A 15,254-nucleotide genomic window follows, 5' to 3' on the forward strand; every position below is an offset into this window, starting at 1 on the left:
TGACTGGGATAAGAAGATTTATTCCTGCTGCACCCCTCCTTGGCCCATGGGGGAGGGGAGGCAGCGTCTACACAAAACCACCATGTTTCTACTGCCGCGGAGACAGATCGCAGCCCGCCTGCCAAGCCATGTGGAGCCCGGCGGGAGCCAGTGAGACGCAGCAGCATGAGCTCCCGGGCAGGCAACAGGGTGTCACGGAGTATTGGGGGACTCAGGGCCCTGCACCCCCGGCTTCCTGCGATTCACCATGACTCTCAGCCAGCCAGTAAAGCAGAAGGTTTATTTGGATGACAGGAATACAGTCCAAGACAGGTCTTGCAGGCACAGACAACAGGGCCCCCCTCAGTTAGGTCCAGCTTGGGGTCCCAGGGCATGCCAGCCCACCCCCCTTGGGGGGTCAGAGCCATCTCTGCCTCCCAGCCATCTCTCCAGCCTCCTTCCAGCCTGCTTCCAGCACTCCCCCTTCAGCGACCCCTCCCACAGCCTTTGTTCAGTTTCCCGGGCCCCGGAGTCATCTGACCTCCAACCCCCTCCTGGGTTCTCATGTTACAAGCTCAGGTATGTTCCCTTGGGCCGGCTCCCATCCCCCGATGCAGACCATCCTAGTCACACTCCCCTGTCAGCATTCACACACCCCAGCAAGAACAGTCCCAGTTCGTCACACAGGGCCCACGGAGGTGACACGGCCAATAGCCAGGCTATATGTGACACCCTGCACCAGACCTGCCACTATGGGCCTGGCTTAGGACACCCCCCAAGGCTGGGGGCTCCTTGCTGGCTTTGGTCCCAGGCTGCTCAGGGAGCAGAGTGCCCCCCCACCCCCATGCAGTGAGGAACCCCTGTCCCCCGATTGCCCCAGCCTGGGCCCCCCAGCTCCCCTGTTTTTGGGGGGCAGGAGCCATGCAGACCCGCAGAGGGTCAGGCAGCTGTTTGCCCCTTGTCCTGCCAAGATAAACTCCCTGGGCTGAGAGGCTGCTGGGAGTGAAACATGGGGCCGGCTGGGCATCAGTGACCCGCCTTCCCCCCCGCAGGAGGTGGCCAGGGAACACCCTCCTGAAGGCGGGGCACAGACCCCAGCTCTGGGGGGAGCAGGCTGCACTGGCTGGGATCAGAGACCAACCCCTCCTTGGGCTCCCCGGGATCCCCCTGCTAAGTGTTGGCTCTTCAGTGAGCAGGGGGCAGGGTGCCCCGGGGGTAGCACAGCACAGGGCAGCCCCAGGCAGGCAGGTAGGTTAACCTGCCAGATCCCCAGGCTCAGCGCCTGCCCAGGTGCCAGGTGTGCTGTGCTTGGCGAGCTCGGTCCGTGACCGGAGCGCTGGGGGCGGGGCGGGGGCAGGGACGCCCAGGACGGGGCAGCTCAGGGTTAACGTGTACTGAGAGCACTGGGCGGGCGCTGGGACGGCTGGGGGAGGCCGCGCAGCGAGTGGAACGGCGCTGGAGAAGGGCGCACAGCGGCTCCATCCAGTCAGCGGCCATTGCAGTGGGAGCCCTGCGGGGGGGAGGACCCCGCGGAGTCTGGTCCTGCGCCATAGGGGCCCCCAGCTCTGGCAGCAGTGCCAGCAAAGTGCCCCCACCCCAGCCCCAGTTCAGTGCATCCTAAAACCCGCCGGAGAAGCAGCGAGTGCAGCAGCTGCCAGCCCCTGGGAACCAGGCCGCAAGGCAGGGCTGCTCCCCCTCTCCCCATGCAGCAGGGCTGGGCAGGCCGCCTAGCGCCTGGTCTGTACGGTAGTGTGACCGGCCCACGGCCCTGCTCCGAGCAGCAGGGGAGAGCAGAGGCTCCCAGCTGGCCAGGGGCACCACGGGCTTCTCCTCTGAAGCATCAGCTACTGGCCAGGAGCCGCGGGACGAGATGCCCAGCGCTCTGACCCTCTACAGCAATTCTTACGTCCCTACGGCGGAGTCAGCTGGTGACAGCTCCAGCCGGGCAGAGCTCCCCATGCGGCTGCTGTGGCCTGCCCCCCACTCATGCCCCACAGTTGTCGGTACAGTCCTGCCCGCTCTGGAAGAGGTGATAGATGCTGACGATGGGGAACATGGCCAGGGCGCCCACCAGGGAGCCCGCCTGGATGACGGCTCCACACCACACCAGTGCTGCGTGGCCAGCCTCGTGCAGCAGGCTGCCGATCACCACCTTGAGGTAGGAGAAGAGCCCGATGAACAGGATCCAGGCCAGCACCTGTCGGGGAGAGACATGGCCTCAGCCACGGGGGCCGACCACAGCGACCCACGGGTCATGACGGGCAGGACCAACACAGCCACCCCCGCCTCGTGGGCCAGAAACCCTCTGGGAGCAAACTGGCCTGGGTGGCCGGCTGGGAACCAGGGGGCACCCACCAGCCCCTGGGGATCCTGGGCATTGCCTGGACTCCCAGACACTTCTCCAGCCCTGGGAGCCTCCTATCAGACCAGGGCCGGCTCCAGGCACCAGCGAAGGAAGCAGGTGCTTGGGGCGGCCAATGGAAAGGGGTGGCACATCCCTCAGTCCCTCTCTTCCTCTTTGAGCTGCTGCCAAAGTGCCGCTTAAAAGAAAGAGAGGGAGCGAGGGACCCGCCACCAAAGTGCCACCGATCGGCTTTATCTTTTTTTTTTTCTTTCGCTTCGCCGCTAGGGGCGGCAAAAAAGCTGGAGCCGGCCCTGTGTCAGACCCCCGGAGACTGAACCCCGAGCAGCAGCACAGGGCAGGCGGGGCAGAACCGGGAGCCACGGGAGGAGACCGGAGGGACGTTTGCCAAGGGCCCTGGGAAGCCCCGTCATTTAGAGGCTGCCTGGACGGTACCCCAGAAAACAGCCCCTGGAGCGAAGCCTCAGCCCACCAGCAGGGGACACTGTGATGGCTCCTTTGCAGCCAGGTGCAGGGGCCCCGGTCTCTCTGGGGGCCCGGACTCCACCTTACTCACCACCAGGGCGACTCCTGCGGCACTGCCCAGCAGGGGAGGGCAGGGGCTGAGCACAGCCAGCACCATCAGATAGGCAGCAAAGACGCCTCCCAGCACAGAGATGACGCCCAAGCCCACCGCTGACCTGGGGGTAGAGAGAAGGCAAACAAGGGTCAGTCACAGGCCCGGGGGCCGATGGGGCGAGTGGGGGCAGGGGACAGGAGCACTGCCCCGCTGTCTGAGCAGCGCCGGGCACTGCCACGGTCAGGAGCGGCGCACCCGCTCCGTACGCGTTAGATTGGGCAGCACTTCCTGGGGGCGCTAAGTGCTGTGCTCTGAGGGGTGCCAGGGAGAGCTCATGAGCAAGATTTGGGGTGATTTGAGAAAGGGGCTCCCACGATAAGGCCCCTGTTGATTTAGTAACATGCTGGGTTGGGGGGGGGTAAGTTATTTTGTGCACATCTGGGGCTCAAAGCAGAGGGGGTGTGTGTGTGTGTGTGTGTGTGTGTGTGTGTGTGTGTGTGTGTGTGTGTGTGTGTGTGTGTGTGTGTGTGTGTGTGAGAGAGAGAGAGAGAGAGAGAACACTTGCCCAGCGGGAGCAATTCAGACCTCCCCAAGCTGATGGGTCAGGCTGTATCATCTCCATGGGACCTCCTCTTTCAGCTGAGAACACCTCATTGAGATGAATGGGCCACATCACACCTCTCTAAGCCTGCTCTGGGAAGAGCCTCTTCCCCATAGGCTAGACCAGATTTAGAGCTGTGGGGACATATGGGGAGGGAGCGCTCAGCAGTGGGAACGTGTGGGGAGAGGGGCTCGGAGCAGCGGGGAGGTGTAGAGAGAGGGGCTCAGAGCAGCGGGGACGTGTAGAGAGAGGGGCTCGGAGCAGCAGGGGCGTACGGGGAGGGGGGCTCAGAGCAGTGGGGGCGTGTGGGGAGGGGGGATCAGAGCAGCAGGTGTGTTGAAGGAGGCGCAGCAGCGGTAGGGGCGTCTGAGTGGCAAGGGGGTGTTGGACCAATGCAGGGGAAAGTGGGGCTGAAAGGAAGGGGCAGAGCTGTGCAATAGGGGCTCTGTCCCCACCCCCCAAAGTCAACAGACAGCATTGATATGTCCCCTGTAGTATCTGAGCACCTCAAACCTTCCAAGCGTTTATCCTCACAGCACCCGAGGGAGGCGCAAAGTGGGGAACGGAGACACAGAGAGATTAAGGAACATGCCCAAGGTCACCCATTGTGTTTGTTGCGGAGCAGGGAACTGAACTCAGCTCTCCCAAGTCCCAGGGCCTAGCCGCTGGGCCAGCTTTCCTCTCAGCCCCCCCTTTCCATGAATATCCCCCGACTCCCACAGGCCCCTGCCCGATCAGTCTGAGCTCGCCCCCTCCCCATCTGGCGGCTGGATGGCGGGGGGAGCCTGGCAAGCCCAGAGGCACCTGGCAGGCTCGGAGCGGGAGGTGGGGACGTGGTCTCTGTTTTACAAACATTTAACGTGCAAAGCCCTGGACCTGGCTCAGCTGCTCACTAGGGACACCACTGGGAATGACTCAGGTACGTGCCGGGGACCCAACTCCGACCACAGGGCCTCCATGCCGCTGTGACCCATGGCTCCCCTTGCTGGCCCAGTCCAGAGCCCCTCCGCTGCGCCAACGCCCCTCAATCCTGCCCCGCACACGGCCCCTCTCAGGCAGGGGGTCTGGGCCAAGGGTGAAGAGGGTGTAAGGGAGGAGGCTGGGCCATGCGCCAGGCCCTACCTGCACAGCACAAACATGGCGACGAAGCAGGCCACGGGGTTGGCGATGTTGCTGAGCACCACGGAGAGGTGGTAGGCCATGCTCCCGTAGGGCAGGCAGGAGTAGCTCTGCACCGCGGGCAGCACGCCATTGGTCAGTGCGTTGGAGACGCCCAGCAGCACCAGCAGGTAGATGTTCCGGCCTGTCCAGAAGGTGGCCTGGGCCGGGGGGCGGGCGCCCTGGGTGATCTCCATGGCACTGTCCGACGTGGGGGTGCCGTCCCGCAGTGGGAAGGACTCCTCCGTCTCCACGCTGCCCTTGGAAGAGCTCTCCTGGCGGGTGGCGGAGCGGCAGCGCTGCAGGATGAGCCCCAGGAAGGAGAGCGCCGAGACAGCGAGCAAGGCGGACATCAGCCAGAAGTAGGTGGTCGCGGGAAAGTTCTCCTCCAGGTAGTGGGGCTGGGAGCCGTTGCCGGAGGTGGTGTTGCGGCACTCCAGCTTGCCCACCCCTTGGGCCAGTGCCACCACGCAGGGGAAGAGGGCGCTCAGGCCCTGGCCCACGAAGAAGGTGCGGATGAACTGCTGGGGGAACTGGTACATGAAGGGCAGGAAGGTGACGTTGGAGGTGCAGCAGACGAAGGCCAGGAGGAAGGCCAGGAGCAGGAAGGCCAGGCTGTGGGACTCCCCTGCCACTGTCGCCGTCCGGTGCCAGAAGAGAGCCAGGAAGAGGGCTGCCACCACGCCCAGCACCTGGATGGCGTGGATGACCCAGCGCTCCTTCAGCCGCCCAGGGGCCAGCCTGTGAGCCAGGGTGACGGCGATGGGGCCCACGTTCCCCAGGGCGATGAGGACTGAGAGGTAGGCAGGGAGATTCCAGCCTGGAGGGGGAGAGACGCAGCGCTAGTGACACCCCGCCGCCCCCAGCCCTTCGCCCTGCTGCCGTGCAGGGGAGCCGGATCCTCGGTGCGCCAGGCACCCAGGGCCCAGTCCCGAGCGGTGCCACCTGTATTTCTGCCCCCTTCTATTGCAGGCCAGCAGAGCTCCCTCGCCCCCCGTCCCCCTTTCCTCCCGCGGCCAGAGAGGGAAGCAGAGGCTGCAAACAGACTTCAGGACAGCATCCCGAAGGGGCCAGTGCCTGGGTTTCGCGTCGTCCCGGCTCTGGCTGGGGGAGATAAGGCAGTGCTCCCATGGGGCTGCTGCGGCCTTCTGTGGGATTCGCACAGCGCAGCCCTACCTAGGAGAAAGGAGCCCAGGGGCTGATCTCCCCGCAGATAGCGACCGGGGGCTGGGCCAACGCTGGCCCTTCTGCAGCTAACGAAACGCTGCTGGCAAAGCAACTCGCACAGCTCTGCTGCTGCCCCTCACTCCCGACCCACGGCCCCCTCCTCCCAGCGCTGGGCCTGCGTGGAGACCGCCCGAGAACCCAGCTATTCTCAGCCCAGCCCCAGCCAGCCCTGGTGGCAGGGGCCAGGCGAGGGCATGCGTGGGAAGGCTGCAGGGGAATTCCACCGAGGGAATCCAGCTGAGAGGCGAGGAGGCTCAGGCACACAGTGCCGGGAACAGGACCTGCCCTCCCTTGGCACGGCCGGGTAACAACTCCAGCCCCTGGCAGTGCTTAGCCGGGAACACCACGTGCCCGCAGCAGGTGCAGAGGCAGGCTTCAGGTGGGCAGCCCTGGCACAACGGCGAGATCTCCAGCACCCTCAATAACCCCCCAGGGGAAGCACACCAGCCTGCCCCTTCCGCAGGACCCTGCCTGTGCAGAGCGTGGGGCTGGCCTGACAGCCTCCTGCAGCTAGGGCCCCTCCAGCCCCAGGGCTCCCTTGCCATGGCCTGCAGAGGGCTGGCTGGCTGCCAGCAATGCAGGCTCTGCGTGACAGGGAGGGAGCATGCCGGAGCAGCGGGGGACCTCCACAGAGGAGGAGAAGCAGCTGCCCCCAGGGGGTGGAGGCGCCGCGGGAAGCAGGGGAAGGGGAGAAGAGGGCCCCCAGGAGGCTGGGTAGCGTGCGTGCGGGGGACCAAATGTGGGCATGACGGGGGGGCAGGTGGCTGGCATGTGTGTGCAGAGTGGCAGAGAAGGGCAGACAGGAGGGGAGTTAAACCAGGAACAAAAGGAGCCTGGAAATCCCCCTGCTCCTCCTCTGCTGTCTCTGCCAGTCACCAAGGTGTGGCCCGCCCCATGGGAGCGCTTGGAACCCCCGAGGCCGGCTCCTCCTAGCCAACCCGGCTCCGGAAGAGGCGAGTGGGCCCCTCTCTGTCCGGGGGATCAGATCCTGCTGTCGGATCGAGCAAAGGGCGAAGAGCCGCCTCCCTGCGCTCATGGCGTGGCTGTGGCAGGGCCGTGCGTGGGGCCGGGGCAGATCACTGCAGCGCTATGGGCTACCCAGCACCCCCCACCCTCCCCGAGCATGAACAGAGCCTCACCTGTTTGGGGGGCGGAACTGGAACAGCCCGAACACTAACTTACCGGGTCGGAGCCTCCGGCCCTGCCTACGGCTCTTTATCCCGCTAACGAGCCAGCCCCAGCACTCCGGAAACCCCCCGTCAGCCCGCCCCGATGGCCTTCCCCAGCGCACAGCCTGGGCTAAGAGCTGCTCTCCTCTGGGAAGTGCGGGCAGAAGGCCAAGGCCAGGCAGCACCTGCTGGTTCCCAGCACGGAGACCGGGATACCCCAACCATCCCCCAGGCAGGGCTCCCCTCGGGGAGCAGTTCTGCTGGACCCCCAGGGACTCCACAGCGTTTCTTCACTAGGCCGGCCGAGCCCCCCGGCATGGCCACCCAGCAGCCCGGGATCAGAACCAAGCTCCCTTGGGGCCTGCGTTCCCGGCTCCTACGGCAACCCTGCACTCAGGGCCCCGGCTAGCAATCCAGAGCCCAGAGGGCTGCTGCCCGTGTTCACACCAGCGTGTCCCTGCTGCCTCCCGCTCCACCAACGAACTCTTCCTTCGCCCTGGGCCCTGGAAGCCGGAGGAGCTCGGCCCTTCCTGCCTTTGTTCTCCGCCCGTCGGCTGGACCGTGCTGTTTGTTGCCTGGGGCTGGTGCATCCTCGTGCTCGGCTAGCACAACACGTTCCGCACGCTCGCAGGGCAGCACATCTCTGTGCCGCCAGCTCCGGACACCGGCCCCCTCTGAGCCCAGGACACCGCCGGCAGCCAGAGCCAGCAGGGTGCCAGCTGCTCTTCTGGGGCCGTGCTCGGGCGGGGGGGCAGGCCAGCAGCTGGGTTAGTCACGACCTGCGGGCGCGTGCCCAGCTTTGGCTCCCATTCTGTGCCTTCGGGACCTGGGCGGTGGGCGCCACACAGGCTAACGCAGCATTCGGAGGCCTGACACCGCTGGGGGGGGAGGGCTACGTGAGAACCCCCCACGCCCCAGAACCCCTAGTCGCCGAGCCCCGGACTAGCAGCTTCGCAGCTGTTTCCCCAGGACGGGGATTGTCTGAGCCCCACCCACCCCCGTTCACGATCACCGGAATGTGACTGGGTAACAACAGCAATTCCCCATTCAACACTTCCCTCCTCTCCGCTGGCGCTGGGGCAGCTAGAAAGGAAGATGAACGGCACAGAAGAAGGCAAGACACCTGACCCCCCACTGCGGCTGCTCCTACGTGCCAGGCGAAGCCAGGGGCATCACCCATCCCGGGCCCACAGGCTGCGCTTTATCACCACCCATCAGCGCCTCACCTTCTGGAAGCCACTTCACCACCACGGGGAGCTCCACCCACAAGGAGTTCACGGAGACCCAGGAGCCCATCCCGAAAAGGGCCACCAGCACGTGGGTGACCATGGCCTGGCCCATCACGGAGGCAGCCATCCTCTCAGCCCTGGCAAGAGAAGAGAGCAAGGTCCAGTTCAGCTAATGCACTGGTGAACAGCGCCAGCTCTGAAGGGACTGCAGGCGGGGCCCTGGTTCCCGGGGCAGGCATGCTGCAGTGGAGAGGGCGCAGAGCCAGGGAGAATGGGGCGGGAAGGAGAACCTGGCATAGGAAGCAGCAGAGGCCCCTCCCAGTGACGGACAGGTACTGAGGTGCATGCACAGAGCCGGGCCGGCTTCCTACACACAGCCCCATCCGTCCAGCCTGCCTCACGCCTGTCCCAGAGGCTCAGTATGTCAGTCTCCATGGCCCAGCCAGTCCCTTGTCTGCAGGGGCCTGACAGCAAAGAGCTGCTCACGGCGGCAATCGCTGGTCTGAGCATTTGGCCACTAGGAACAGGGCACAACCAGTGAGTCAGGGTCTGTCTGTGACTAAGGGGAAGACTCAATTAATTCCTATAAGGCAGCAGGGGCCGTCTCCGCCCCACCTGTGTCCCCTCTCGCTGGGCAGCTGGGAAGCGGAGGGGTGGGGAGAACAGGGGGTTTGTACCTGGGGTTACCTCATAGGCCGGTGGATCCAAAACCGAATCGCTCCCAACAGCCCGAGCTATGCCAGGCGAAGGGCAATGAGGAGTCCAGAGCTGCTGGAGCAGGGATCCCCACAGCCAGCCATCGCTGAAAGAGACAACATCTGTTACCAGCGAGCCGGCAGCCTGGTATGCTGGGTGGAACTGTCCTAGCAGGGCCCAGCGCCGAGCTCCAGCGGCCGGGGCTCGAGCAGGGGCGGTGCGGTGGGACGATGCACGGAGCGAGCACGTCCGAATGCTCCCATTCAACGTCTCAGCACGGTTATAAGCCAGTGAGCTGAATGCAACAAGCCAATGGTCAACTCCTATTCGCGCTGTCAGAGCCCAGGGCAGAGCTGCAGACAGGACCCAGGGGTGCTGACAGCTGGGCAAGGCCCTCAGGAATGGGGGCGCTGTCTTCAGACCCTCTATTCAGACTTTCGACCCAGGCTCAAGAGCAGCTGTGGGACCCGCTCCCTGCACCTTTCTGTGCCCTGTGTCAGTTCTGACCAGACCTGCTGTGGGGCAGAGCCCATGTCCCCCAGTAGCACACGGACTGACCACCCCACACGTGCTAAATCACAGCCAGAGGCTGAGTGATTAGACCCGCTGGAAGGCCAGGGTGAGTCCGGGCTCTACGCAGATCCCCCCCATACAAACAACAACACACAGAGTGGCCTGGCCCATCCCCCATGGCCCAGGGGCTAGAGCCCCCTGGGCGGGCGGGTGGGGGGGAGAAACCTCAGACTGCTCTGCAGTGACTCCTCCGGCTGACCCAGGAATGATGCCGATGGGTTCCCTGTCCAGCCCTCACTGGCTAATAGGAGAGGGCACCCAGCATAGGCCTGGCAGAGAGACTGGCTCCGGGAGGCGCTGAGCGGCGTTCTGCCCATGCTAGCAGTTACAGGGCCCTGAAGAGGGGTGACAAGCCGTTGCAGTTGAGGTGAGAGGAGATGGAGGTGCTGGGAAGTGACACCAGCAGCCCCCCAGGGGCGGAAATGGACAGGGGGGGACGTGGAGAATCAGAGGATGCCAGAGCTCTGGGCAATGAGAGACCTGAGCATAGGCGGAGATAAGCTGTGTGCAGGGAGGCTCCCCAGCAAGGCAGAGCGGACCAGAGGTGTATCTATGGGCGTGTGATCAGCTTAAGACTAGGAGCTAAGGCTGAGAGATCTGGTGACTGGGACTGGGACACGAGAGCAAGAGGGAACCTGCTGAGCCTTGTTCTTCCCAAGCCCCTGGGGACAGGGTCTCTGCAGCCTCCAGCCATATCACCTGGTGTGTTACAACTACAGCATTAGCTCCCCGAGCTGGGACCACTGCAGAACCCATCCATTGCCCAATGGGCAGAGAGCGAGGGCATCAATACGCAGGGGACACAGCGCAGCAGGTGCCCAGCGGGACAGAGCCACTGGAGCTTGGCCTGGATTCCTACATAACAGTACAGTCCACTGGATGCCCCACACCCTCGTAGTGACCTTACCCGTGCCCCAATCACCTCCCTGCCACCACCCGGTCCCAGATCTAGCTCTCTAGACCCGCCTCCCCGCGGACCCTCGCCTGTCATCACCCTGCTCCATAGTCACATCATCTCAGCGTCAGGCTGGGACGGAACGCACCCTGTATTCACACCCTACAAACCCCGTAATCGGCTGTGGGCAAAATAGGCCTGGTCAGGTAGCATCTGAAAAATAATAACTCGCTGGTCAATAACATCCTGGCAGAATGTGGGTAGCAACATTACATGTAAAGTTACAAATCCCTTCACAATGACATTGGTGGCACATGTTCAAACCCATGTCGCCCCGCCTGGGCAGGTCCTAAACAACAGGATGTGTGTTCATCTCAATTTATAACAGGATCCTCGGACAGCAAGAGGGGGGAAAACAGGAGACAAGGAAAATCTGCATTTCGGCAAACAAAGGAGAGAAGAACCAGCGTGCATCCTCTTTCACCACCAGACACCACATGGCCTTCTTTATGGGGTGAATGAACTTTAACTAGGGGCAACTCTCAGGAAAATGCATTTCAAAGGATGATTGAACTGTAAAAGTGAGAGGCAAAACCACACCCAGTTCTCTCTCCCTCTCTCTTTTCCACCAAAGACAATCGAAGACAAAAGAAACAGTCCGTGGACTTCGGAAGCAGATCCTGGCCTACAGGTTTGGTCAGCAATATACTGAAAACCTGCAGTAGGGGACTTCAGCGGGACCCAAGTCTAGTTTGTAAGCTCAGAAAGCGTTTCATCTTCATCTCTCTCTTGTAAGAATGTCCGACTTCAATGCCTTATGCTTGTAGTCCCTCAAAATCTCCCTCTTTGTAAATAAACAAACTTGTTTCATTCTTTAATTAAAATGAATCCAGCGCTGTGAATTGGTTGGGTAACTTCATTTACGGGAGCGACTGTTGTATGCTGAGGAGGGGGCTGGACAGTGCAGAACAACCTTTGTGTGTGTGGGGCGGGGGGGACTCTAGGACTGGGAGTGTGCTGGGATCACCCTGAAGCTCCTGGAAGGCAGTGTGTGGCTGGCTGGCGTTTGCTGGGGTCAGAGCTGCAGCTACACACACACCCGCGGGCTGGCAGGCTGTTTGTGAGGAGCCCAGGTTGGGAGCGACAGCAGCAAAGCATTGGGAGGCCCCCCAGGTTGCAGGGCTAATGGTGACACAGCCCCTCCCTGCTCCAGATTGCAACCTGGAATGTCCAACAGGCACCTCATCCTCACGGCCGGCCTGATGCTGCTTCCTCTAACCCAGGGGTCCCCGTCATGGCGCCCGCCGGGGCATCCCTGTGTGCCCGCCTACTGGCTGCCGGAAAAGCAGCCGCCAAAATGCTGCCGAGAAGCGCTACCGCCAAAATGCCGCCTCTTGATGACGCTGCTTCACGGCGGCATTTCGGCGGCTACGCCTCTTGACGTTTCCGCTTCACGGCGGCATTTCAGCGGCTGTTTGTCCCGCAGCCACGGTCCTCGGCGGCTAGTCGTCTGGCGCCCGCCCCACGGAAAAAGTTGGGGACCACTGCTCTAACCCTCCAGGGCGTTAATCTCAGGAGGCCATAGGACAAGGCAAGTCACTGCAGCGTTACTGGAGCAAGAGTCCCGTTTGCACCCTTGGGAGGGCTCCTGGCAGTTGCCCTGTGGCAGCCAGCACAGAGCGGGCATGTCAGAAGTCAGGATGGCGGATCCCTCTGGAATCCGGCGATTAAAAAGAGCCTTCTGCTCAAGTGCACTTCTACAGAACGGGGGTGGGAACAACTGTCTGTTCCTATTACAAGGGAGGAGTGGGTAAGTCAAAAATGCAGAGCTGCCCCGGAAATCAACCCAGCCCAGCCCGGCTCAGGAATTCAGGTTCTGCAAACCTCCCTGCTCTTGTACACGGCCAAAAGCTCTTCAGGGCACGGAACATGCTGAGCTCTAGCGCTGAGCGCCAGGTGCTGGGATAAGAGCATCGAGCACCTCGACAAACCTTGCACTGCTCCTTCCCCGCAGGCCGCGTGCGCCAGGCCAATTGTGCAACGGGGCCTGCGGGAAGTTGTGCAATGGGCGTTTCTGAGCGGGCAGAGATCCACCCGCTCCCAGTTTAACACGACAGCTACCAAGAGCAGTAGTTTCAGATCCAGCCCCAGCACTGCAGATAAAGGTCTGCTCCTTTAACCTGAGCTAAATGGACCTGCCACTAGTGTCCCTGTGTAACTCCAGGGGCTCAGATGATGGGAGAAAGGCGGCGGCTGGGCGGACCAGTTCTCGTTCATCCTAGAGCTAAATTACCCCATCGTACCTTTGGCCATCCGCAGTGCCCTTCTCTGCAGCTTTGCAGCCTCAGGAGATTCTCTCTCACGGTTGGGAGGCAGCCAGACAGCCCATGAGATGAGACTCCAGCACCACTCAAGGTCCCCAACACCTCCTGAGCTCCCTCTCGGCAAGTCCTGGAAATGCAGAGCCCAGCAGCGTGAGACACCATCTCCACCAGCACAAGTCGCCTTACCCATGGCCACGCTCACTCCCACCTGGAGCTGAGCCTCTCACACACCTTAGGGTCCTTGGTGAATTTCATCAACCTGCAGTCACTCCCTCCTCTAAATCTCTACAGCCCAGGGCCCAACACCCAAACAAGTCACCCACTATTAACCTCTATCCAAACAGGCCAGCTGCTGCTCACCACAGCTCCCTGCTTCGCCCCACCCAGCCAGCGGCCAACACACCACAACGCTTCCCCTCCTACCAGGGGTTATTCATTTCCCCGAAGAGCTTTTTATGGAGACGCCTTATCAAAAGTGTTGTGAAATCCCCACTAAGCACCCAATGGACCCCTCTTATCTGCTAGTTTATTGGCTTCTTCTGAGAACCCCAGCCAGCCGGTCAGGGCTGCTTGATTGAAGACTGAGCTGGCTGGATCCGGACCAGTGACCCCCACCCCGACCGCACGCCTTATGGCCCGTTATTTAGGAGTTAGAGATGCCAGTGGCTCTCAGCCAGGGGTAGGTGCACCCCGGGGGTACTGAGAGGTCTTGCAGGGGCCCATCAGCTCATCTGGATATTTGCATGGTTTTACAACAGGCTACAGAAAAAGCACTAGCAACGACAGGACAAACTCAGACTTCACACCACGACTTGTGTCCACGGCTCTGTGCACTGACATGCACGTGCGATAGTTGGTTTATTTGATACCAACACGATAGAAACGAGAAGGGAAGGCGCTGCTCAGTCCTGGCCTGGCTGTGAGGTGAAACCTGGGGGGAGGGCAGACCAATCCGAGTCCTGCCAGTGGGGCAGGAGCCTGGAAAGGTCCAGAGCCGCTGGTCCATGCAACGGACCAAGAGCCTCTCACAGCCCCTGCCCCGGCCCACGCCCCACATCATGCCTGGCCGACTGGGGGCTTTCCCAGCCCCCCTCCCCGGGCAGGAACCACCCCAGGCCGGGCCCCTGGCTCTGCCCCTGCCGGGGAGCTCCCCAACCCCCCGGGTTGCCTGGACCTGGAGAACGGCTCCCCCCGACCGAGCCTCCGCCTCTGGGCCGCCAACGCTGCAGGGCTCCGGGCATGTCCCCCAGAGTCTGTCGCCACTTCCCCCTCCCCCCGTTCTCCTTCCTCACGGCCCCCCTTCCCAGCCCTCCCACCCCCACTTCCCCCGTCCCCCCTCCTCACGGCCCCCCCTTCCCACCCCCACTTCCCCCGGCCCCCCTTCCCAGCCCTCCCCCCCACTTCCCCCGGCCCCCCTCCTCACGGCCCCCCTTCCCAGCCCTCCCCCCCTCCTCATGGCCCCCTTCCCAGCCCTCCCACCCCCACTCCCCCCCGGCCCCCTCCTCATGGCCCCCCTTCCCAGCCCTCCCACCCCCACTTCCCCCCTCCTCACGGCCCCCCTTCCCAGCCCTCCCACCCCCACTTCCCCCCTCCTCACGGCCCCCCTTCCCAGCCCTCCCGCCCCCACTTCCCCCTGGCCCCCTCCTCACGGCCCCCCTTCCCAGCCCTCCCCCCCCACTTCCCCCATCCCCCCTCCTCACGGCCCCCCTTCCCAGCCCTCCCACCCCCACTTCCCCCCGGGCCCCCTCCTCACGGCCCCCCTTCCCAGCCCTCCCACCCCCACTTCCCCCCTCCTCACGGCCCCCCTTCCCAGCCCTCCCGCCCCCACTTCCCCCCGTCCCCCCTCCTGACGGCCCCCCTTCCCAGCCCTCCCCCCCACTTCCCCCGTCCCCCCTCCTCACGGCCCCCCTTCCCAGCCCTCCCACCCCCACTTCCCCCCTCCTCACGGCCCCCCTTCCCAGCCCTCCCACCCCCACTCCCCCCGTCCCCCCTCCTCACGGCCCCCCTTCCCACCCCCACTTCCCCCCGGCCCCCCTCCTCACGGCCCCCCTTCCCAGCCCTCCCCCCCCACTTCCCCCCGGCCCCCCTCCTCACGGCCCCCCCTCCTCAGCCCTCCCCCCCTTCCCCCGCCCCCCCTCCTCACGGCCCCCCTTCCCAGCCCTCCCACCCCCACTTCCCCCCGGCCCCCCTCCTCACGGCCCCCCCCCGCTCTCTCACCCGCACGCGGCTCCAGCCTCCTTCCCGGTTCGGCGAGTGGGGGGGGGGGTGTGTGGCCCCGCCCCGGAAGTGACGGACCCGGGATGGCGCCGCAACTTCCGGCCTCGCGGGCCCCTGCCTGAGGAACTGGCGGCGCGCGCGGGGATCCCGGTTAGCAGCGCGCGGGCCCCCCCCCCACCCCGCCCCTTCCCACAATCCTCAGCGCGGGACCCCTGGGTTGCCCCACTGAACCCCTGACCACCCCCCCCCGCCCCTCCCCCTTCTC

General features: G+C 63.8%; 2 protein-coding genes across 5 annotated transcripts in view; one reads left to right on the plus strand and one right to left on the minus strand.

Annotated features, from left to right (window-relative positions):
- Positions 1 to 15,132, minus strand: SLC52A2 (solute carrier family 52 member 2). 4 transcript variants are annotated; one of them, XM_065582262.1, is made up of 7 exons: positions 14,990 to 15,132; positions 12,752 to 12,899; positions 8,972 to 9,086; positions 8,282 to 8,421; positions 4,624 to 5,479; positions 2,898 to 3,021; positions 1 to 2,176 (listed from the first exon to the last, which is right to left on the minus strand). In XM_065582262.1, the coding sequence occupies exons 3-7, from the start codon at positions 8,974 to 8,976 to the stop codon at positions 1,964 to 1,966; spliced, it is 1,338 nt and encodes a 445-aa protein (XP_065438334.1). In that variant the 5' UTR covers positions 8,977 to 9,086; positions 12,752 to 12,899; positions 14,990 to 15,132; the 3' UTR covers positions 1 to 1,963. The 4 variants fall into 4 exon arrangements, with proteins under 4 accessions (XP_065438334.1, XP_065438337.1, XP_065438335.1 ...); XM_065582265.1 differs by having other exon boundaries at positions 8,962 to 9,086; XM_065582263.1 differs by lacking the exon at positions 14,990 to 15,132 and adding an exon at positions 13,947 to 13,971.
- FBXL6 (F-box and leucine rich repeat protein 6) overlaps positions 15,016 to 15,254 on the plus strand; it is a 14,123-nt gene continuing 13,884 nt past the window's right edge. The window contains exon 1 of the mRNA XM_065582261.1: positions 15,016 to 15,139. The gene's annotated coding sequence lies outside the window, so the exon portion shown is untranslated. The remainder of the gene's footprint in view (positions 15,140 to 15,254) is intronic.

Source organism: Chrysemys picta, chromosome 2 (assembly GCF_011386835.1).
Source record: "Chrysemys picta bellii isolate R12L10 chromosome 2, ASM1138683v2, whole genome shotgun sequence".
Lineage (NCBI taxonomy): Eukaryota > Metazoa > Chordata > Testudines > Emydidae > Chrysemys > Chrysemys picta.

What these genes read in the sequence shown, in the direction of transcription:
- SLC52A2 (XM_065582262.1), bottom strand. An exon ending in GGTGAAGTGGCTTCCAGAAG is followed by an intron (nt 5,480 to 8,281) that starts GTGAGGCGCTGA and finishes CTCCCCCTCCAG; the next exon opens with GCTGGAATCTCCCTGCCTAC. An exon ending in CCGCAGGAGTCGCCCTGGTG is followed by an intron (nt 2,177 to 2,897) that starts GTGAGTAAGGTG and finishes TCTCCCCGACAG; the next exon opens with GTGCTGGCCTGGATCCTGTT.